The 21,120-nt window shown below is 51.3% G+C and overlaps 9 protein-coding genes across 9 annotated transcripts; 3 read left to right on the forward strand and 6 right to left on the reverse strand.

Moving 5' to 3' along the window:
• Window positions 1-1,022: 1,022 nt before the first annotated feature.
• Window positions 1,023-2,215, reverse strand: A1O5_07345 (aquaglyceroporin like protein, other eukaryote; the record flags this gene model as incomplete). Its single annotated transcript, XM_007747934.1, has 4 exons — window positions 1,023-1,193; window positions 1,256-1,725; window positions 1,782-1,852; window positions 1,911-2,215. 4 exons carry the CDS (start codon window positions 2,213-2,215, stop codon window positions 1,023-1,025), a joined length of 1,017 nt encoding a protein of 338 aa, XP_007746124.1.
• A 1,629-nt stretch (window positions 2,216-3,844) lies between these two features.
• Window positions 3,845-5,507, forward strand: A1O5_07346 (glycerol kinase; the record flags this gene model as incomplete). The annotated part of the gene is made up of 3 exons (XM_007747935.1): window positions 3,845-3,981; window positions 4,049-4,455; window positions 4,513-5,507. The coding sequence occupies 3 exons, from the start codon at window positions 3,845-3,847 to the stop codon at window positions 5,505-5,507; spliced, it is 1,539 nt and encodes a 512-aa protein (XP_007746125.1).
• A 563-nt stretch (window positions 5,508-6,070) lies between these two features.
• On the forward strand, window positions 6,071-7,502 carry A1O5_07347 (uncharacterized protein; the record flags this gene model as incomplete). Its single annotated transcript, XM_007747936.1, has 2 exons — window positions 6,071-6,690; window positions 6,773-7,502. The coding sequence occupies 2 exons, from the start codon at window positions 6,071-6,073 to the stop codon at window positions 7,500-7,502; spliced, it is 1,350 nt and encodes a 449-aa protein (XP_007746126.1).
• Window positions 7,503-8,092: 590 nt separating this feature from the next.
• A1O5_07348 (uncharacterized protein) lies at window positions 8,093-10,145 on the reverse strand (the record flags this gene model as incomplete). The annotated part of the gene is made up of 3 exons (XM_007747937.1): window positions 8,093-9,495; window positions 9,548-9,916; window positions 9,974-10,145. 3 exons carry the CDS (start codon window positions 10,143-10,145, stop codon window positions 8,093-8,095), a joined length of 1,944 nt encoding a protein of 647 aa, XP_007746127.1.
• A 1,780-nt stretch (window positions 10,146-11,925) lies between these two features.
• Window positions 11,926-14,034, reverse strand: A1O5_07349 (uncharacterized protein; the record flags this gene model as incomplete). The annotated part of the gene is made up of 5 exons (XM_007747938.1): window positions 11,926-12,189; window positions 12,243-13,626; window positions 13,675-13,794; window positions 13,910-13,956; window positions 14,008-14,034. 5 exons carry the CDS (start codon window positions 14,032-14,034, stop codon window positions 11,926-11,928), a joined length of 1,842 nt encoding a protein of 613 aa, XP_007746128.1.
• Window positions 14,035-15,288: 1,254 nt separating this feature from the next.
• A1O5_07350 (uncharacterized protein) lies at window positions 15,289-16,799 on the reverse strand (the record flags this gene model as incomplete). The annotated part of the gene is made up of 4 exons (XM_007747939.1): window positions 15,289-15,891; window positions 15,944-16,314; window positions 16,376-16,551; window positions 16,603-16,799. 4 exons carry the CDS (start codon window positions 16,797-16,799, stop codon window positions 15,289-15,291), a joined length of 1,347 nt encoding a protein of 448 aa, XP_007746129.1.
• Window positions 16,800-16,829: 30 nt separating this feature from the next.
• Window positions 16,830-17,131, reverse strand: A1O5_07351 (uncharacterized protein; the record flags this gene model as incomplete). Its single annotated transcript, XM_007747940.1, has 2 exons — window positions 16,830-16,884; window positions 16,962-17,131. 2 exons carry the CDS (start codon window positions 17,129-17,131, stop codon window positions 16,830-16,832), a joined length of 225 nt encoding a protein of 74 aa, XP_007746130.1.
• A 718-nt stretch (window positions 17,132-17,849) lies between these two features.
• On the reverse strand, window positions 17,850-18,908 carry A1O5_07352 (uncharacterized protein; the record flags this gene model as incomplete). The annotated part of the gene is made up of 1 exon (XM_007747941.1): window positions 17,850-18,908. The coding sequence occupies one exon, from the start codon at window positions 18,906-18,908 to the stop codon at window positions 17,850-17,852; it is 1,059 nt and encodes a 352-aa protein (XP_007746131.1).
• Window positions 18,909-20,143: 1,235 nt separating this feature from the next.
• On the forward strand, window positions 20,144-21,100 carry A1O5_07353 (uncharacterized protein; the record flags this gene model as incomplete). Its single annotated transcript, XM_007747942.1, has 1 exon — window positions 20,144-21,100. The coding sequence occupies one exon, from the start codon at window positions 20,144-20,146 to the stop codon at window positions 21,098-21,100; it is 957 nt and encodes a 318-aa protein (XP_007746132.1).
• Between the last annotated feature and the right edge of the window lie 20 nt (window positions 21,101-21,120).

A 21,120-nucleotide genomic window follows, 5' to 3' on the forward strand; every position in this document is an offset into this window, starting at 1 on the left:
GGCGGAATAACGGTCTGTCATTGACTGCGGTCGGCGGATTTCATGACCGAGCTCGAGAGGCAAACTTAACCCAGGCCCGCGACGAGCTTTGGCGACCCCGGATCTGCTAGGCATCTCGCGTGATGCTGAGTGTTGGCCTTGGTATTCTTGTCGATGCGGAGAACTAGTTGGCAGGGCCGGCGGCTCGGGCTCATTCGTCCGACCAAGTTCCTGAAATCGAGGCCTCGGGGTCTAATGCCCGACGTGCAGCATGCGGAAATAGACCATCTTGAAGGTTTCCCGATTGGGCATCTTTGCCGCCTTCCTTTTTGCCAGCGTCGCATTGAGGATGGATCCAGGAACAAAAAACTTTGTGCTGTAGAAACTGGCATCGGCCGTATCTTCCCAACTACTGTACTGGGTACCGATGATGGAATCAGCCACTTGAGAATCGGCTGGTGTGGTTTGATGCGGCCAGCCTTAGCGATCTTATTTCAAAGATGTTTGTGCGGCCAACTTCGGCCATTTCCGGACTGGAGGATGGGACTTCCTCAGGAGACACCGTGCACAGCTTCCTCAGATCATGGAGATTGATCATGCCACTTGCACCCCTGGGCCATCGTCTCGGATCTTTCAATGATGCCGCATTCGCGCTGAAGGCCTTGATTCAACCTCTAGAACCAGCATTCTTTCCATGGTGTATTGGCAAAGAAGACAGCCTCAACAGTTGCTGATTGTGGTAGGTCATCGCCAAGTGATACACTCTCAGTCATTCGAACAAGTCGATCATGATTTGAATCATCGATTGACGGGATTGGGCGAACGATCATACACCAACTGACAGGTCAGAGAGCGTGTTTCCGTACCAATAGAAGTCCCCATAACATGCAAAATTTGTTCAAGTTTTAAAGGATCATTGATTTGTCCATCACCTGTTCTTGGAATCTATATACAACGTTGATCAACGCCTTCGCTCAAGAGCCCTCCTATTACCGACAAAGATAGCTGTCCCGTTCCAAGTTCTCCCTCTTCGAATAGCAAAATCACACCTGGCTGTCTCCTTTGTATGTGTTCGACCAAACCGATCGCTTAGGTTGCACAAGACGCTTCAGGCCCATGTAGGGAGTGTTGATGGGGCTTTCGCCGGTAAAGAGGAACATGTCGTAAAGCCAACCTCCGAATGCGCATCCACAGAAAGGAGCAACCATTGGAACCTTGATGCATGTGTCAGCTCAAATTTTCTGTATACTCAACAACACCTCTTGTGTGAACTTACCCAGAAGTAGTAGCCGCCTGCGCTCCAGACCCCATGACCATATCCGATCATGTAGCTGACAAGGCGAGGACCGAAATCTCGAGCAAGGTTGATGGCATAGCCAGTTTCCCAGCCGAAGCAGGCACCGATGCCGAAAATGACGAAGAAGAGAGCCAAAGGCGTCAGATTTCCCGCACCAATGTTTGCATCGTCCTTCAGCGCGTAGATCAAGAACATCAGGATCGTGCTGGCAATAAATTCGGAGAAGAACTGGCCGGTCTTTGTCATGAATGGCGCAGGATAGGTGCAAAAGATTCCCGCGGTAGATGTCGGGCCGCCGACAGTACGGATATTGGGACCTCCCTCGAAAACATCGATTGCAGACTTATAGTTGGCATAGACAATCGCAGAGGCTGCCATAGCACCGAGAGTCTGGGCAAGCATGTAGATGGGAAATTTTCGCCAGGGAAACTTGCGGAAAATTGCGTTGCCTATTTTGCGAATCAGTATGAAATTAGAATATTCACTGATAGAAAGTTTATCGCACTCAACGTGACTGCGGGATTCAAATGTGCTCCTGAGATGCCCGCGGTGTAGACTCCGAGCATAACACCAAGACTGTGTCACCGTTAGCGATCTATGCACTCTCAAATACATGTAGTCGAGATATACGCACCCCCAGCCCCAGGAAATCGATTGGTAGTCACCCTTTGTGCCCCCACTAAGGACCACTTGAGCGACGACACCATCACCGAAGAGGATCAGGATGAAGACGCCAAAGAATTCGGACAAAGGTTCGCGGAGGAAATGTCGGATTCGACTCCAAGCTAAGTCGGGTTCTTGCTGCACGGCATCCGCTTGAGGAATCTTGTGGTCGACGAGTGGACCGTGCTCGGCAAAGGCAGACACATCGGGAACAGAGGTCCGTCGCCTCTGGTCCTGAGGGACATTGAGGTGTTCTTGGTGGGTGATGTTGCCCATTGTGACTAGCTGTTTCTCCACGGACAGGGAAGAAGAGGATGTAGACATATAAGAGATCGAGGTGGCGAGGTGGTCAAAGATATTGCACGACTTTGTGGGGATTGAGAAGAATGAGAGGTGCCCATGGGGGAGAGGAGCTGGGTTATATAGACGGATACCACCTGGTATAACTCCATGTTTCCGCTTCTATCCCTCACGGGCTCCACTGTGTGTAATATCGAGGCTCTTGTAAGTGATACCGAAAACGTGGAAACTGAGTTGCCCAGAAGAAATAGAGTTATGGCCGTCACAATCCTTGTATGGGGTCTAGAACCAAATTGTGCATTGCGGCCGGAGCTCCCGCACATGGTCCTGAAAGACAAAACGGCTCGTGGCGTGTACGCGAGCCAATGATGCGGTATGACGGGTCGAGGAAATCCTGCCACTCACCTGCTTTTTTTGCTTCAGCTAGTATCGCCGAATTTCGCACGACCAGAGTCAGATGTACTTTGATTTCGCTCGGAGGCTGTATACCGACCTGCATAGAGTTGTGTCTAAAGCAAGAAGCCTACGTCGAAGCAAGTTTCAGAGCGCCTCGAGATACAAGGCCGTTGATTTCCACAGATGTTAGCAGAGATTGAATTGTGGCGTTGCACAGTTAGCCATCAATCAATGTAAGACAGGTGTGACAGCACAAATGTCAGCTGCTGCTCGTCAGTCAGGATTCCGTCGCGTCCTGAGGTGGCACAAATGCTGCATCTTGGTGGACACGACCAATTGCCAGCAAATGCTACGTTGCAACTTGCAAAGGATGAAAAGGTGTAAGAACAAGCGGGGCGAATTGGGGGGGGGGCGGGGGGGGTTGGGGGGGGGGGGGGCGATGTTCGGCTGACAGCGGAATTGCTACCAGCCGGAAAAAGAGTTTCACCGAATATCCTCCACATTGCGGGGAGCCTCGGCATATGCACCTCGGTCCAGCTTCCCCGAACTTCTCCTCCTTCTCTTCTCTTCCGCTCAGCCCCGCAAACACCTGTTTTCAGTATTACGTCGCGATCTGTTTCCTAGGCCGGGCTACCTGCTGGTGCTCCCATCCACGGCAGCTATGTTATGTCACTTTCCACTCCTCCCCCGCCATGCGCCGTACCCCTGATCTTTCCCGCATCTGCTCGTATCCGCCCGCGCTTCCCCATGCCCGTCGCGTGGTTCAGGGCCGAGCTTGCGTATGGGTGCATGGAACGAGACAAAGGGGATTCGTTTGTGGAGTTCGGGGTTGTAATTGTCCCGGAGAACTCGCAAAATAGCCCACGTTCAACACCGAGCAAAACACCAACTAAGAAACTCCCAGCAGTTCTTGAGCTCGCGTAAGATTCGAGTTTGACAAGGACCGCCGCGACCCGCTTCAATGTGATACAGCTCCCAAGGCAAGCAAGGGTCATGCGACCGTGTGGCCTCGATCCTCGTTCATCAAAGTCCACATGCTTCCTTCGGCGTTCCCCCGCCTTTGATCTATATAACACACCCTCATTCCCCTCCACCGAATCTCTCCAGGCCTCCCAGTCCAACCCCAGACCCAGACAACTTGCCTCTTGAGACCTTTTCTCACATTACTTTGTTGGGACCTTTATGAATTTCTTGCGAAAAGTCACCACCATGGGCAGTAGTCAAGAAGTCTTTGTCGGCTCCATCGACCAAGGAACCACCAGTTCGCGATTCCTGATCTTCAACAAGCGCGGTGAACCTGTTGCTTCGCATCAACTTGAGTTTAAGCAAATTTATCCCCATCCTGGGTGAGTTGTGGCTGTTTCTCGTCCAAAAGGACGATCAGATCTTCTTCTAACTTCAAGACACACACAGCTGGCATGAACATGACCCTCTGGAGATCGTTGCTTCAGTGGAGAAGTGTATCGACGGCGCAGTCCAACAGTTTCAAGATCAAGGCCATAGTGTCAATAGCATCAAGGCCGTCGGCATCACCAATCAGCGCGAAACCACTGTCCTATGGAACAAGGAGACCGGAGAGCCACTGTACAATGCCATCGTTTGGACCGACACACGCACACAGGCCCTGGTGCGAAAGCTCAAGCACCGCCTAGGTGCCGACAAGCTCACTGATATCTGCGGGCTCCCGCTTTCCACCTATCCCTCAGTGGGCAAGCTGCTTTGGCTGCTTGAGAACGAACCAAAGGTTAAGGATGCATATGAAAAGGGTGTTTTGGCCTTTGGCACAATCGATGCCTGGCTTGTGTATAGACTCAATGGAGGTAAGCTCTTTCTTCATAACTTCCCCAGTCACCAATACCTGACATCCAGAACAAAAGGCCCGAAGAGAAACATCTTCGTTTCGGACCCTTCGAACGCGTCCCGAACCATGTTTATGAACCTCAAAACCCTCGAGTACGATGACTCGCTCCTCGACTTCTTTCGAATTGATACCTCCAAGATCCACCTCCCCAAGATTGTCCATTCGTCCGACTCGTCGGCATATGGCTCTCTCACCTCCACCGTTCTCAAAGGTGTCCCAATCACTGGCTGCCTAGGAGACCAGTCTGCCGCCCTAGTCGGTCAAAAAGGTTTCACACCAGGCCTCGGCAAAAACACATATGGAACGGGTAGTTTCATTCTCTATAACGTGGGCGACAAGCCTGTCATTTCCACCCACGGCCTCCTGACCACGGTGGCATTCGACTTCGGCGGCAACACGAAGCCCATGTACGCGCTTGAAGGATCCATTGCGGTGGCCGGCTCAAGCGTCAAATTCCTTGTTGAAAACTTCGGATTCATCGACAAGTCATCCGAAATCAGCCAACTTGCCGAGACGGTCGAGGACAACGGCGGCGTCACTTTCGTAACTGCGTTCAGCGGCCTCTTTGCGCCCTATTGGATCGACGACGCTCGCGGGACAATCTTTGGTATCACTGCGTACACTAAGCGAGGCCATATCGCCCGCGCGACGTTGGAAGCCACGTGCTTCCAGACCAAAGCCATTCTGGTGGCCATGGAAAAGGACTCGGGCCACAAACTGAGCGAACTGGCCGTCGACGGCGGCATGTGCAACTCCGATCTGTGCATGCAGACACAGTCTGATCTCATTGGCATCCCCGTCAAAAGACCCGCCATGCGCGAGACCACGGCCCTGGGCGCGGCGATCGCAGCTGGTCTGGCGGTCGGTGTGTGGGACAGTATTGACGAGTTGAAGGATGTCAACATTGAGGGTTCGACGGTCTTCAAGCCGGCCATCCGCAAGGAAGAGAGCGATCAACAATTTGCCCGGTGGGAAAAGGCCGTGGAGATGAGCAAGGGCTGGGCGAACTGAGGAAACTTCAGGATGATCCGAAGCGAGAGGCTTTGTTCAGAAAAGCCGCTCGGGGCTTGAAGCGTGGTGTCGATGGCGTTCATCCGTTCTGGTGGGATTGGTACTGTCGTCCGTCCACGTGCTATGACGGGCTTGGAGAATAAGTCTCTTCAAACTCGACGAGTTCATATACCCGCTCAAAAAGAAAATAAAATAGGTCCGCAAAATCCAATGTATGTCTATCATCCCATCCATCAGTCGGTTTACCGCTCTGTAGTTTGCAGCATTCGAATGTGTAAAGACGGATATGCCCCCTTAGGAAGGCCAAAATTGACGTCTTTGGATCGTCCGTCTGCATGGGAGGGCAGGAATTATTCGACCACCGAGGACTGACTATTGGTGTGGGCTGAAACCTACCTATTCATCAGCATCTTCATTGAGCTTTTCACTTGTGAGCTGTGTAGTCCATGCTCCACAATGTATTGCGGGTGGATAGATCCCACCATTTCATTGAGTTTACCTCACCTCCACATCTCAACGTCCTCCCCCTTCCAGAATACACATGTTAGCGCGTTTTATGCACGATGAAGATCATCATCGTCGGCGCCGGCATCGGCGGCCTCTCCGCGGCGCTCGCCCTCGCGCTGCAAAAGCATTCGGTCACGGTCCTCGAGTCGGCTCCACGGCTCGCGGAAATCGGCGCGGGCGTGCAACTCACCCCAAACGCGATCAAGTTCTTCTTCCAGTGGGGCCTTGAGGGTGATATCCTCGCCAAAGCCGCGATTCCGGGGACGTTTTTCATTCATCGGTGGAAGGACGGGAGGGTTTTGGGGAGCGTGGACGTGGGAGGGCTAGAGCGGGAGTATGGCGCGCCGTATGTGGTGGTGCACAGAGGGGTGTTGCATGAGATCTTGCACCGGCATGCCGTGCGGGCTGGGGCGGAGGTGAGGGTTAATTCGAGGGTGGTCGAGTATGATTTCGAGGGCGGCGCCGTGGTGTTGAAAGATGGACTCAAGATGGAGGCCGACTTGGTTGTTGCTTGCGACGGTATCAACTCCTTCGCGAGAGCCCAATTTCTGGGAGACCAAGACAAAGGCGCTCAGAGAACCGGTTGGGCTGCGTATCGAACAATGGTGGATGTCACAAAAATCAAAGCAAATCCTGCTACGGCTGATCTTGTCGAACGGCATAACAACCACTTGTGGTATGTTCCCCTGACTGATCGCAGTATATATAAATCAACTGGCGCGCAGTTCTAATGGAATTCTTGAATAATCTACTTCTAGGATCGGGGAGAACTGCTCAGCAATGACCTACATGATCTATGAATCGACCAAGCTCAACATGGTCCTCTCGCACCGGGACGACGACATCGAAGTCGACTCTACTACGACTACCTCCTGGACAACTGCCTCGCCATACCACGGCGCAATCAAATCCCTCTTTCGGGGATGGGACTGCAAACTCACTAGTCTCATCGACATGGTCCGTCCCGAGACCATCAACAACTGGCCCGTGTATCAAGTCGAGCCACTCCGCAAATGGGTGTCGATGTCGGGAAAGTTCGTGCTCATGGGCGACGCGGCGCATGCAATGGCGTTTTATCTGTCCATGGGCATCTCCATGGCCGTGGAGGATGCCGTCGCATTGGCAGAGTGTCTTTCGCTTCTCGCTTCGGCAACTAACAACGACGTCAAATATGGTTGTGGGGACAGAGCAAAACCCAGACCATCTCTCTCTTCCGCCCTCGACCTCTTCGAATCTCTCCGCAAACCTCGCGCCGAAGCCGTCCAGGCCGCCAGTCTTCGCGCGGGCAATATCTTACACCTCCCACCTGGCGCGGCCCAGGAGAAAAGGGACGCCGCGTTGCAGCGGGCCGACGGCGGCGCAATGGAGAGCGAAGAAGATAGTAGGCAGTACGTCTATGGAATCGCGGACCGGGAGACGAGGGATTGGTGCTATGGGTATGATGCCGCCTGGGAGGTGCGGAGGGCTTGGAACGAGCAATTCGGGTAGGGGAGAGCAAGAACGATAATTAAATGTCCACAGGGCCTTGACTCTCGAGTCCATTCATTACGTTGACGGTGAATGGCTGCTCATCAGATTTGGTTGGTGAAGCAAATTAGAATGGTCGAGAGGCAAGTCCTGAGGCACAAAAGCGATATCGACTGGGAAACACAGAAAATGGACAGGTCAAGAGCTACAACGGCAAAAAAGGAAAGAGAAAGGCAAGCGCGAATTTAATATGTTCAATCGGCATCTATTAATGACCTATTTGGCCATAAGAAAATGCTCGCCTCTTTCCCATGGAATGAAGGCGAGGCTGGTCAGCGACCCTATGCCGCTGGCAATGATATACACTCCATCAATAATGGCAGCTTTGGACGATGAAAGCCGACATAAGACACCAGTGACTGTCACTCAGGACATCAATTCATAAGTCGTCCTCACTGATATGACTCCTGTTCTTCGTACCCATTTCCCGTCTAAAGTAATGTGAGCTCTCCGTGTTCAAACACCTTCATGAAGCGATGGACACATCGGTTCCTTCAGCTCTAGCATGCTTTCATTCGATCTTCCTGGTTTGTTGTTTTTGATGCTTCACATCACAATTCCCTATAATCGGCCTGTCGCGGCTTTCGATTCCGGTTGATATGCCGGTGGGGATTGACAGGTTGCCGCATATATGCATTGTCTTCTTCATTTCCCACATGCCGTTGTTGATTGGCGAATCTGTTGCCCGCTGGACCGGATGGCGGATAGAAATTCTGATTCTGGTTCTGGTTCATCAGCGCCTTGGGACCGGTTGGGACGCCTGTCATTCCAGCGGGCTGTTGTGGCGCTGATGGTTTTGGTTGCTGGGGGAAGTTTGGGCTTCGACTGGGGCGATTGTAGTTCTGGAAGTTGCTGGGTCGGTTCTGGTTCAATGTGGTGCTGGGATTCTGATTCTGGTTCATGTTCATGTTCATATTCACAGGCATATTCCAATTGGGCATTTGACCTGGATTTGTAAAGTTCATGCCCATGGTTCCTGGATTCATCATCATGGGATTCATGAAGTTCATCGGGTTCATTCCAGCCATGCCCCCCATGCCCATGCCCATCATCATCGGATTCATCATGAGAGGGTTGAAACCGGGCATCATGGGCATGTTCATGTTGTTTCCTGGTTGCATTTGTGACAAGTCGGGCGGCATCATGTTTGCAGGCAGCACGTTCTTACTCTCAGGAGTCGAAGTCTTCTCCTTGGGAGCATTCGCATCAGTGTCGGATGCGTTTGGTGTCGATGACACCGCTTCTCCAGACTTTTGTCGCTTCATGGCCGGGGCTGCGAGGCTATCCGAAGGTGTGGCTCCGTCGACTTCACTTGCACTGCGCTTTCTCGCCGAACCGCTCACAGATTGAGGTGTTCTAGAGCCATCTCGAGAACTCGGACGAGAACCTGGAGACCCTTTGGCCTTTGGTGACTCGGCGACAACTGTGGGGCTTCTAGACCGTTGCTTCTCCGTGGCCTTTTCTGCTTCATACTCTTTGATTTTGTTCTTCATCTCCTCATCGGGCTCAAGACGCTCGAGACTGATATTCTCGGTCTCGCAGCCAGGACAGGTGAGATCATTCTCAAGTAATGCATTTTCGATACAAACATGACAATATGTCTTCCCACAACAAGGTGTCTTCATTGGGTCTACAAACAAGCGCTTGTCAATCGAGCATTCCAAGCCTCGATCTTGCAGCTCCTTGTCTCCGATTTGCTCTTTCTTCTGGGCCGCTTCGGCAGCCTTGACCTGTTCCAGGTGTTTTCTCCATGCCTTTTCATCCGCTTGCGCAAAGACATACTCTCCCTCGGCGTTCACCATAAGATTTTGTCTTTGAGCATCATCGAGCTTGTCAATGTCTGCTTGATCGATCTTCTTCAGCATCGATCGAGGAATACCAGTAGTCCGTTTGATCCGGTTCTTATTATCATAAGAGGCGTCGTCATTGGTGGGACAGGCTTGGATCCAGTGTCCTAGGGATGTTAGCGGATGACAGCTTCAAATAATAAAAGAGTGACTTCTTACCTTTTTTGCCACAACGATAACAGATGTAGCCGTGAGGAGGCTCGCCCTCTGGAACATTCGCTTTCTTATTAAACGGCTTGCCCTGCATAGGGACTCGAGTCTCATGTGACATTTCCTCCTGCTTTTGTTGCCATTGCGCGTCGGTGACCTGAAGCATAGCTTGCAGCTTTTCTTGTTCCGTCATTGCCTTGGCCATATCCACCGTCTTACGTGGCCTGCTTGCTGCGCTTGTCGCCGTGGATTTAGCACTGACGGGCGGTTTGCCGGAGACATAACGAGCAGCACGGCCTTTCCCAGGCGCCGAGGCAGGTAATCTTCGGGCGAGGACAGTCGAATCTTTGGGGATTATTTCAGTATCGTCTGTATATTCTGGAATACTGTTAGTCATGACTCGAGTTGACAAAGGATGGGCAAAAGTGAACCTACCTTCATTGCTGTTCTCCTTGTAGATCTTTAGGTCAAAGTCTGTGCCATCACCTAACCGAGAAATGTTGATGATTTCACGTTTCAAATTCCAGACATCGGTATGAGGCCCATCGATTGTTACACGCTGAGGTTCCTTTTGTGATTTGAACTTGAAATATACGTAAGACGCCATGGCGGCGCGCCAGCCAGTGGGCGGAGGATCAGTGGAGAGGAAAGTGTATGTGTTTGTCGTAATAAGCTGAAGGTGAGCGCAGTGTTGAGGGTGCGGTGGCTTTGGCGATAGATTCCAAGGGAGACAAAGTCAAAGGACGACAGGGGGTGCAAAAGGCAGATGTTATTGTAAGTAAACGAATAATAAGTCCAGCGTGAGAGAACTGAGTTCAACTTCAAGCGACCCTGCTCCCTTCACCGGTCGTTCTTGCACAGCACTGCCAACGCAGGTCTGCCACTCTCAACGATGACACGCGCAAAGTCCCACTTTCCCAATATCATGCAACTCTTGACCGGGATTTCCGTTTTCACTTTACAAGTGCTGATTGCATGCAGACCGTCTCCGTCACGATGTTTTTCAAAACCCCAAGGTTTCCAGGTCAGTAGCGCCAGCACGAAGTGGCCGTTTGCGGCGAGAGGTGAGGAAGTGAACGCAATGAAACGCCCCAATCAAACCCAGTCCAACCTATGATACAATGCATGAAACTTTGGGTTGTGCAAAGGGAAAGATGAGCTCGAGATGGACGATGATGAAAAGAGAGGTGTTTGGTAGAGGTGTTTGGTGGGGAGTGATGGTGGATGATGGGATGATGATGATGGAAGAAAAGGTTAGAAGCAGAAAGAGGCGCAGGCAGCCTTTTTATTCGGCCAGGCAGAAAAGCAAGTGGCAATGCCACGTGATAGCATCTTTAACACGTGATCAAGAGCAGACCAAGCAGACCAGGCAGACCGTCGGCCTTGTCGGCTACATCCGAGTCGGTTCGGTGGCTTCAACGTTCTACAAAATCCTTTGGACAAGAAGCAAGGTCTTTATCGAAATGTAAAGCGAAGAGCGCATGCAACGACATAAGGTTTCAGATTTAAAGACTGGATTCTCAAAATACTGGGTAATTGCCCGGCTATATCTCATGCGAATAGTAACTGTGTTTACCATCATATTGCATGTGACAACCGTTCTCTGTCTTTGTGACCTCAGAACGTCACTTTGAACGCCGCCCCCGTCCTTTCAATCCGGCCACCCGTTTCCAAATCTTTCCCTTGGTCTCAACGGCTTCATACATGGGCCAAGTTAAGCAGACGAGGTTGGCGAGTGATGAGCACCCGCTCATCGACTTCGAACCGTTAGCTTCGATACCGTGGTGTGTAAGGGGTTCCTTATGGATGAGATTTACACCATTCATGGCACTTTGCAATACTGCGCACCTTGGTCACGGTGGCGGTGATCGCGTTGAAACATTTTACACCGCAGACCGTTCATACCCCGATCGTCGCGTCAATGGACTACTTGTAGTTGCTCGTTGCTCTTTTTCTTAAGGAGATCCAAGTGAGGCCTTCCACTGATGAAGATGGCAAAATCCGACTACTAAACGGGAGGGCACTTGCATCCAGTTTGGCCAAAGAAAATGACGAAGGCGATGGTGATGATGGTCACCAATCTTTAGTCCTTCATTTCCTGGGGTCGACGCCTCGTTGACGGCGTTGACGGCATGAACTCGGGGTGCTGTCATCGTTGATGTTGATGAGAGCATACCTGCCACTGCGGTTTGAGTTCATTTACATGAGTGTGCGCTATGGACGTTACGAGCCTCCGCTCAGAGCCATGTAAAGATCGACATCTGGAAAAACTGATTGGCGATATCAGGATGCCGTGTCTTTCTAGTCAACGATTCGGTGAAGACACAATTGCGTGACGGTGGGGACCCTCGAGAGAAGAAGGTCGACAGCCGGTGCATGACAAATTATTAAGTGGAAGGACCAAGTGAACCCATCGGCACGGTGCTGTTCTGAGTCCGCAGATGCGCTCTTGAGCCGCGAAACAGGCTTTGCCAAATAAACGCTTCGCTCAATAGAAGCTCGATATCCTTTTCTGTCCATTCGCGAGTTGGCAATGCTTGCAAGAACATCAAGATCTCCTGGAAATTCATCTTCATCAATTTGTCAGACCACTTGACGAGGAATGCTGCGCACACATAGAGGTGAAACTGGGAAAAGCCATTCTCTTCGGCCTGTGGTTTCCGGATCAGCAGAACTTTTGTGACAGCCGGCGAGCCAGTCTTACCATATATGTGTCCCACATGCGAATGACGCTCTTGATGCTCAGTTCTCGCATCAATAGGCAGTTCATCCACCTGAAACTGAACTGCATATATTCCACGTGCTCACTTTCAAAATGTTTGGCCAAGCCTGCATCAATCCTGGTCGTCAAATCTCGCAGAGCAGCAACTTGACGATGAATCCCAGGCTGCGCAACGATGTAATTGTCCTGGATACCGTCCAGCAGCTTCGTCAGGCACCAAAACGTGTCTGCCTCGACGGCGTCGATTACCGGTCTCGGTAGTTGTCCTGGATCCATTCCACTTTCGATATTCAAGTCCGTGATATAGGTGCCCAGAAATACCTGCCAAAATGGCGTAGCTAGGTCATTGATTCCTTGCACGTATCCGCTTGCTGGATGACGGATAGCCCAAACGTAGAGAATGCGCTCGAGCGATCGTTGAGTAGCTTCGAACCCATACAGCGGTATATGAGGGTTTGTCCGAGGCACGTCAATGCTGATCTGATGCCAAATTGCCTCGTCTAGTCCTCGCCCACGGCCGGTGGTGACGGGTGGCTGTGAAGCAAGCCCCGCAAGTCCTGTGCTCGACGCATTCCGGCTAGCCATCGTTCCCGAACTGAAAGCTTGGTTCACAGCATCAAGATATTCCTTCCGCTTTCGCTCAAGTGTTGTGACACGTCGTTCGCTGTTGGTTGGCAGATGTCCAAGTAAGAGTTGCCATGTAATTGCACGTACCTCTTCGGGCACCCCTGACCATGCTGCAGCTCGCAAGTCTGGCAAAGACACCGAACTCGCTTGTAAGATTCGTTTGAACTTGTTGATTCGGGATATCCGTGTGCTATGGGCCTCTGCTTCTTTGGGTGTCGCATTCGAGGGTAAGGAAGGGAAATTGATGAGGTGAAGGGAATTTGCTGGATCGTTTAGAATATCCTTGTATTGAGGCCTCAGGATCTTGCCTTCTCCCTTCTTTGTACTTGGGTATGACAGCGGATTCCGCTCTTCGGCGATATCGAAACTGTTTGATCTGACAGGGTGTGGAAATGGGGACGGTGCCAGAGCCGTCGCAGACGTAGTCTGTGACGGACTCGGATATGAAACTTGGTCCGCCTTCAGAGCCTTGTTCTTCATGCTCCGTTTTCGACGCATGCTTGCAATGCTGGGCAGCCCAAATTCATCTTCATCGTCCTCATAGACCAAATCATCGTCATCTCCCTCGAGTTCTCCTCCGCCTGCCAAGTCCCAGCTTTCGCCCAATGCAGATGAGGTGTAGCTTGTGTAAGGTTTTCGTTCTGGAGATTGGAAATGCGGCCTGTCTGGTGGAGGAGTCTGCGATGGTCGGGCTGACGTCGCAGGAGGTGTCCTTGGCCTCGAATGCGGCCCCAGATTTCTGTCCACTCGATCAGTCACGCGGCTTCATTGTCCCTGGATGTCTTACAATGACTCGAATTTGAGCATATCGGCGTGGGAGTATGAGGCGCCAAACACTTTTGTCGACTGTCCCGAGGTCTGGCGAGGTGTCGATGGCCGCCCTCGCCAAAACGGCGAAGATGGTCGTCTTCAGAGCGTTAGCAAGGTTTCCACTCCGCATCTCAGCTCACTGAACATCCATACTCTGATCTATCTAAGGCGCAACTCGGCGTTAGTTCGCACTCTTGACACAGAGAACATACGGGGGATAACCGAAGCAGAGAAGACACGAACCAACCTGGACCATTTCCTGCCGTGCGTTAGTACAGGCTCGATGCCAGTTTGAATCTGAGGGAGTTACCTGCTGTTGGGACTTCTTGTGAGCCATAATGCCTCAGTCTGCGGAAGAGGCCACCCCTGAAGAAATGCTATTGAGATCTTCTCCTAAGTGCCTTTGCATGGGGCGGCGAGAACATGCTTAAAGCCAGTTGTTGAGTGGTCTGGTCGTTGAAAGTAGCATGTTTACATTGCACCCATGGACGTGGTGCGGGTGCGGGTGCGGGTGCGGGTGACGGTTTGTGGTGGTGCAGCGGGATGTCGGTAACCAGAGCCTGCCGACCACACCACTTGCCCTGTAGCCACTCCATTCCTTGCTGCCAAGTTCTGAAAAATTGGCACAAGGGTGATGTCGCCCTCGCCGCCCAGGGTCCTATCAACAAACACAGCAAAGCCGCCAAGAGGCTAGACGGAAGTGGAACGCGTACCGGGTGAGAACCGTCCGCTCCTCGCACAGCTCCTCAAACCTGAAGTCTCTGTATATACGCTTAGTATACGAAGGATATTACTACTTATTTCTTCTATTGATCCGTCTATCTATTGATAGCCTTCCCTTACACTTACCTTGGCTAGAGTCTTCTTGTTTAGCCTCTTCTTAAGAATTTAATGTAGACTTGACGATACTTTCTAGCGCTTTAATTAGAATTGATATAGCTCTCTCAGTTATAGTGTAATAAGGTGGAGTAGCTGTGTTGGCATAGAGGTGGTAGGAAGGCGATTTGGCTGGTCACATGTCAGGACAAAAAGGACTAGCATCAATTCTGGCTGTGGACGAGTGGCGTCAAGGCATGATGGAACTATTGAGCACTCCTCCATCTATATATCCACCGATATTTCATAGTCCTTTTTGCGTTCTTGTGGATATCGATCAGTCTCGGTCTAACAAATTGACTCACTCAGTACCAGTGCTCTACGAATATTTTTACCTCTGTTGCTATCTGTTGTACACAGAACAGTTGTGGATCTATCTGCTTGATTGTGTTCTGTCCCCCTGGCTGTTCAGAGAGACTCTGCCTGTTTTTATACACTTTGGCCTGTAATCTGAAGAGCGTTCCTGAAACCTCCTATTCCATCGCCATCCTATCACAGGTCTGCGAGTACAACGAGGTTGAGGTAGATTCCGCAGTTGGTGAAACGCCTAGCGTCTCAGGCGGTTTGCCACAATGGCGATCTCGCGACCCTGTCAACACTATCCTACGTAGAGGAGCCTTGTGTGTGTCGTGACAAAGTCCCAGCTGAGCGAATCATAAAAATATACTCTAGTTCGTATTTGTTGTTCTGAGAACTAAACACACCTCAACCTCTGTCACCTTCGGGCGATAAATTCAGTCCAGGCCATGTGCAATGCATCCCATCCAGGCGTGTCCTTGAATTCGAAAATTGCGTTCCTCCTGTCAACCTTCTCCGGAAAATCCTCCCTCAGCTCGCTTGTGCCAGCCTCTCCTCCAAAAACCCATGCCACAGGCTTCGATTGCGAACTCGCCTGCCATGGTGCTTGACTGTTAGCAAATTTTATCAGGCCATCTCCGAATGCGTGTCCCACTTCTATGGCGTGCAGGGGTAACTGAGCATCGTAGTTTCTGAACAGGAGCGCGACGTCGAAAAGGTGCGAGGCAAAGCCCTTGAAGGGTCCATCCCAAGGGTTCGGTTCGTTTAGATGATACACATACGTTGTGCCCGGAAAGCGGCGTGCGAAGGTCTCCTCCGGAATGTAGAAGGCGATGTCATTTCCCAGCTCAAGAATGGATAAGTAGGCTGCGCGATCAGAGGTTGAGCTGGAGATGTGGTAGGCTGAGAGGAGGGAGTCAATTGCTTTGCCTTGCTGGGGAATACTGCGCTTTAGGCTCTCTTCGAATGCACTGGCAATGCCTTGTACGCGGTGGGCTAGCGCGCCGTCGAAGATGGTGCCCTGTTATATATCAGAACTATGAGAGTAGCATTCTGCTGAAGCTTTCACATACATCGTCTTTCATGTCACCCACAAGCAGCTCCTTGCACCATTTCAGACCAGGAATAGCAGGATCACCGCCTTTGGACCAAGCCTCTGCGCTCTGGAAGGTAGGCGAGGCGCAAAGAAAATCTGCGTCCAGTGCTGGAAGTGCTGGGACGGAAGGAGGAACCTTGAAAATTAGCTCCTCGCTGGGTATCTTCTCTATCGCCTTGATTCTGTCCTGTCCAGAGAGAGCGGTGAGACCCTGTGCTTCACAAAATACTTTATAGACCATTTCGTGCACAAATAATGGAACCGGTCTCCCGAGAAGACAGGTTCCGGCAATAGCAGCGAGGCGCTGGAAGAGTGGCTCGCTCGATTGCAGCTGAAGGGTTAGGGAGACTTGAGTCGAATAATGTCAAAAGATAGAGAATCAAGCGAGACGGAACAGATGTCCACTTACTGCCACCAGCGCTCTGGCCAATAGCTGTTACTTGATTTGGATCTCCTCCAAACCCTGCAATGTTCTTCTTAATCCACTGGAACGCAACCTTCTGATCACGCAAACCGTTGTTGGCCTTAAATCCAGCCGTGCGTAGTTCCTCCGAAGTCAAGAACCCAAAGATACCTGTACGATAGCTTGAGAAAGGTTAGGCCTTGAGGAACTTTGAGGCACAGCAAATAACTGACTTGATGGTAACTCCAATAAATGGAGTTCCGAGCCCAACTGAATGTCGCACAAGAGCGGCGAAATCGTATTGTGGCCAGGTACCTGAGCCCACCAAAAGTGCTCCGCCGTGTACCCACACCAACACGGGAAGACCCTTGCCATGAGACTGAACGTTCGGAACAGTGATGTTTAGGTTGAGGCATTCTGTGTCAGACATTGGCGGAAATTCGGGGGCTGGAAGCTTCTGCTAGATCAAGGCAAACTCCTCGTAGCAGCTGTTTTTGCCGGCAATTGCTGCTGGACTATGGCAATAATTCTGTCAGTGGCACAAGGCTTGCAACGGTCATTTACCTGTTCAGTAAGGAAATGTGTCGCATACCCGATTTTGGTGGCGTCGATCACACCCGAAGAACCAGCACCTTCGTACAAGACAGGGCAACCAAATCTATGGCTCAAGGCAGCGTACTTGACATTTAGAAACTGCGTGACACCGCTGTTCGCGTTTCCTTGGATCTTGCCAAGGGTAGGATGCTCGAGAGTACAAGTCATCTTGCTGTACTTGGTATGCCTGCAGCGATATGGGTCTTAATGTGAACTGGTGACTAGATATTGGATTATATCACTCAAGGCAATAGACGTGATATTTCTGCTTTGAAGGCGGCGTACTACTAACATCAGCAGGAATGAGTGGTGGGATGTACAACGGTATTTCAACAATGGTTCCAATCATTGTCCGAAATGGTTGTCCACACATGGATCCGATTTATCCCCATCAGTAAAGTGCTCTCAAGGCACGCGATTATTGGTCTGTCGCCAATTTGAACTTGGAAAATGCTCTTGGTAATCCAAGTGTGCTTGTCAATATTGAAAGCAATCTGACAGATACCTTAGCCAGAACTCGTGCTGGTCAGAATGACCGCGGTGATGGTCTCAACCTGCTGAGGATAGTCCACTGGTCGGCAAGGGGGTTCCATAAGAGGAAATTAAGGTGACCATAGTCCTGAGAAGGCTGTTGATGGACTGGTGTGGTAGTCAGGCATGCTTAGTCTTATGGCCTTCCAAAGGCTGAGCATCGACACGGGCGAGAGATCAGAGGGTAATTTTTTAAAATCGGATCGTGTTGACCGGCCACCCTATCTGGACCAGAAGCTTGATATTTATTGCCTTCTACATTGCTGCCAAGTTGAGAGACACGGCCACACGCTTTGTATCTGGATTCTGAAGAATGACACCTACCCGCCTCACAAACCTTACCAGCCAGCCTGGATTATAACTTGCTCTCCCTTTCTGATTGAGGGAACACCTTCTCCTTTAGCCAGTCCCCAATGAGCCGATTGACATCATCTGGCTTTTGCCAAAGAGCCCAGTGACCGGTCGCGACCTCTCGCCTTGTTAACTTCGGTATCCGCTCCGCCATTCGTTCTGCCATGAACGACTTCAGCGTGTTATCATTTGTGGCAAGCACAAACAAAACCTCACAACGAATCGTCACTCTTTTCTTCACCTCCACCTCACTCGCATTCCCATCAAGAAAAAAGTCCCGCCATTCATTGACATAATTCTCCTCGCGGCTCCGATACCAATTCAACGGTCCGTTCAATCCATGTCGCGCAAACTCCGCGACATAGTACTTCATCTCCTCCTCATTCAGCAGCTGGTTCTTCCCAATTTCCCTTTGCACCCCGAGATCGATGCCCTTCTCCGCATCGAAGCCATCGCGTCCGTCGCTTGTCCGTCCCCCGTAAATATTGTCCAGGAACTGCCGGATTTCCATCATCGAGTGGACAGCCTCTTCGATCTCTCCGGACACGTAGTGTAATTGATATGCGAAGTTGGGAAGTCTCTTATCCATCAATTGCGCAAGAGGTTCGTATTTCGCGCTAGGGAGGAAAAAAGGCGTACAGATACTGAATACAGCGGTGACTAGAGCTGGGTAGTATTGGGCAACTCGATAGACGATGGCGCCGCCCCAGTCGTGACCGCCTAGGATGATCTGCGATAGGCTGAGTTGCGCGCATAACGTCCTGATGTCGGTTGCGATGCGTTTGTAGGTGTAATACGACAAGTTGAAGCGGGGGGAGTCTGTGCGCCCGTATCCAATGCAGTCGAGAGCGATCACGTCCAGGCCGAGGGAGGTCAAGAAAGGGATCTGGTATCGCCAGCCTAGGCTGATGTCGGGAAAGCCGTGGATCAGAAAGATTGTGCCACGGTTAGGTCCGAGGGTGGAACGGGGCGAGTAGATGTACCCGTAGGTTACGCCGTTGAGGTGCGCGGAACGATAGGAGATCCTGGCATCATTGTATGGGCGGATCTTGTCAGTGACCATAGTGGAGACCCTCGGTGTGCTCAGATGTGGTATATGGTCAGCTGAGAGCTCAGGCCCTCGCCGCTGAGGGTGAGAAGTCGTCGCCCTTGTTCTGGACTTTTCTATTGCAAGCTAAAGGAGAGGTGAACAAGACGGTGGCAATTTTGGAGTTCGGTACCTTTTCATTTATGGGACTTCGTCCTCACTTTTACGCCCACGACAGGACTCGTCTGATGGAATAGGTCGCCGTGTACCGCGCTCATGAAGCAATCTGTTATTCAACCATCTGTTTGATTGAGGATATCTTTGCGAACCTAACTAGGGATTGTGACAAATGGACGGGAATGTCTAAGGTTGGATCCTGCGAGGCTGGTTTCTTACGGGGAACCAGCGGAGGTAAACCGGGATTGATGTTTCATCGTCAGCTTTCAGCTCGAGCACCCGACAGAGAGCCGGCCAATCTTTTGACATCGTCAAGAAACTAGTCTACAATCGTTGTGGTAGGTACCATCAGCCCTCAGAGATAACAACGACTCTTCCAGATCCAAGGAAGACCCACTTTCGGCTCTTGAGCTTTTCATGGGTGGGAAAGGTGGCTATCAGTGATTCCCACATAATGGCTGTTAGTATGTGCATGACCAACAATTCAAACCTATCTTCAAAGTAAACGGCCTGCTCCTGGTTGACGAATTGGTCTGATCTAAATTATGCAGCGCTCGTGAACCGGGAGTGGGAAGCACTGTTCAATCTGGCGGGATGCGGGACAGCGGATCCACTCTCTCCGACAGGGAAGGTTTCGAGCTAGCATGCATTGAGCCTGACTCGTCTACCTGGCGCTGTGCGGGAAGGTCTAGAAGAAGATCTTCCGGAAAACCGTGGAAATAAGATGATAACGGGAGTGCTCTAGAGGCGCACATGCGGTTGCATTGACGACACAGAAATGGAACTTACTACCGGAGGAAGCAAATTTCTGATGGCAAGTCAAGGGGTAACCACACTTCTTTTGTGGGGGTTAAGCGCTACATCCACCAACAACACATTACCTAGGAGTGACAATCTTTGTACAGTCTGATCAACATAGGTCCCACATCGAATCTCGAGTACTGGCCCTCTTTTCTACAGGTGAGGCTTCAGTGGCCTTTGCAGACATAAAAGGACATAACTGTGCTGGATTCACACTGCCACTCGGGATCTTTTAGAAACACATTCTGTCATCCCGCCGCCTATCAAGCACACGTACAACCGGACCGGACAATATGGCTCAACCCCTATCATTGAAACTAGCCGACGGGACAATTGTCACCGGCAGCAGCTTCCTCAAGCAGGCGCCTCTCGTAACACAGTCTTCTCCTGCCATACCACTGGTGGTTCTCATCCACGGTGGCTCGGTCGATTGTGACAGTTTCGACATCGACGAGAAACATAGCGTACGCCCATTATCGGAATTCTTAGGTGTCCCAGTGATATCTCTTAATCGCCCTGGCTACGGCGGGACTACTCCTTTACCTCCTGCGACTGATAGTAAAGAGACGTATATCCAAAGACAAGGCCGCTGGCTACACGAGCTGGCCCTCCCGGCGGTATGGACCGAGTCCTCCAAAACTTTGAACGCGACTTCGATAGTCTTATACGGCTGCTCAGTTGGGGGAGGAGTCGCCACCGTCGCCGCAGGCCTAGCAGGCCGAAGCTCACCCACATATAAATTGTCAGGTCTGGTTCTGTCAGCCTTGGGCTGCTCTCCAGATACGGCTCCCATGTCGCGCTTCTTCGGAGACAACTATGCAATAACTGGCAAGGTCATTGAAATTCCTCACGAATTCCGTCAGAAGCAAGCAGCTGGGCCACACGCTGCTTTATTCGATGTTTCGGTTTTCTCGTCGAGAAGAGGCGAATCCAACACATCCGACGCCGAAGTGTACGATATCAATATACAATGGCCGACGTACTGGTCGGATTATGCCAAAGACATTCGCGTACAGGTGTTGTATTCGGTGGGAGATGCCGACACACTCTGGCACCTAAATGCCGACACAATGCATGAATTTGGGCGCGCTTTCAAAAGCTCCCCTTGGGTGGAGAGCAGGCTGATGACGAACGTACCGCATCATATCGAGTACTCATACCAATGTTCGGGCTTCCTGCTGCGAGTCTTTGGTTTCGCCCTGGAATGTGCTGCATCTTTTGAGATCCAGGAGGGAAGGAACCGACAGTAGAGGACTTCCTCGAGGCACCG

Source organism: Cladophialophora psammophila (assembly GCF_000585535.1).
Source record: "Cladophialophora psammophila CBS 110553 chromosome Unknown aczJe-supercont1.11, whole genome shotgun sequence".
NCBI lineage: Eukaryota > Fungi > Ascomycota > Eurotiomycetes > Chaetothyriales > Herpotrichiellaceae > Cladophialophora > Cladophialophora psammophila.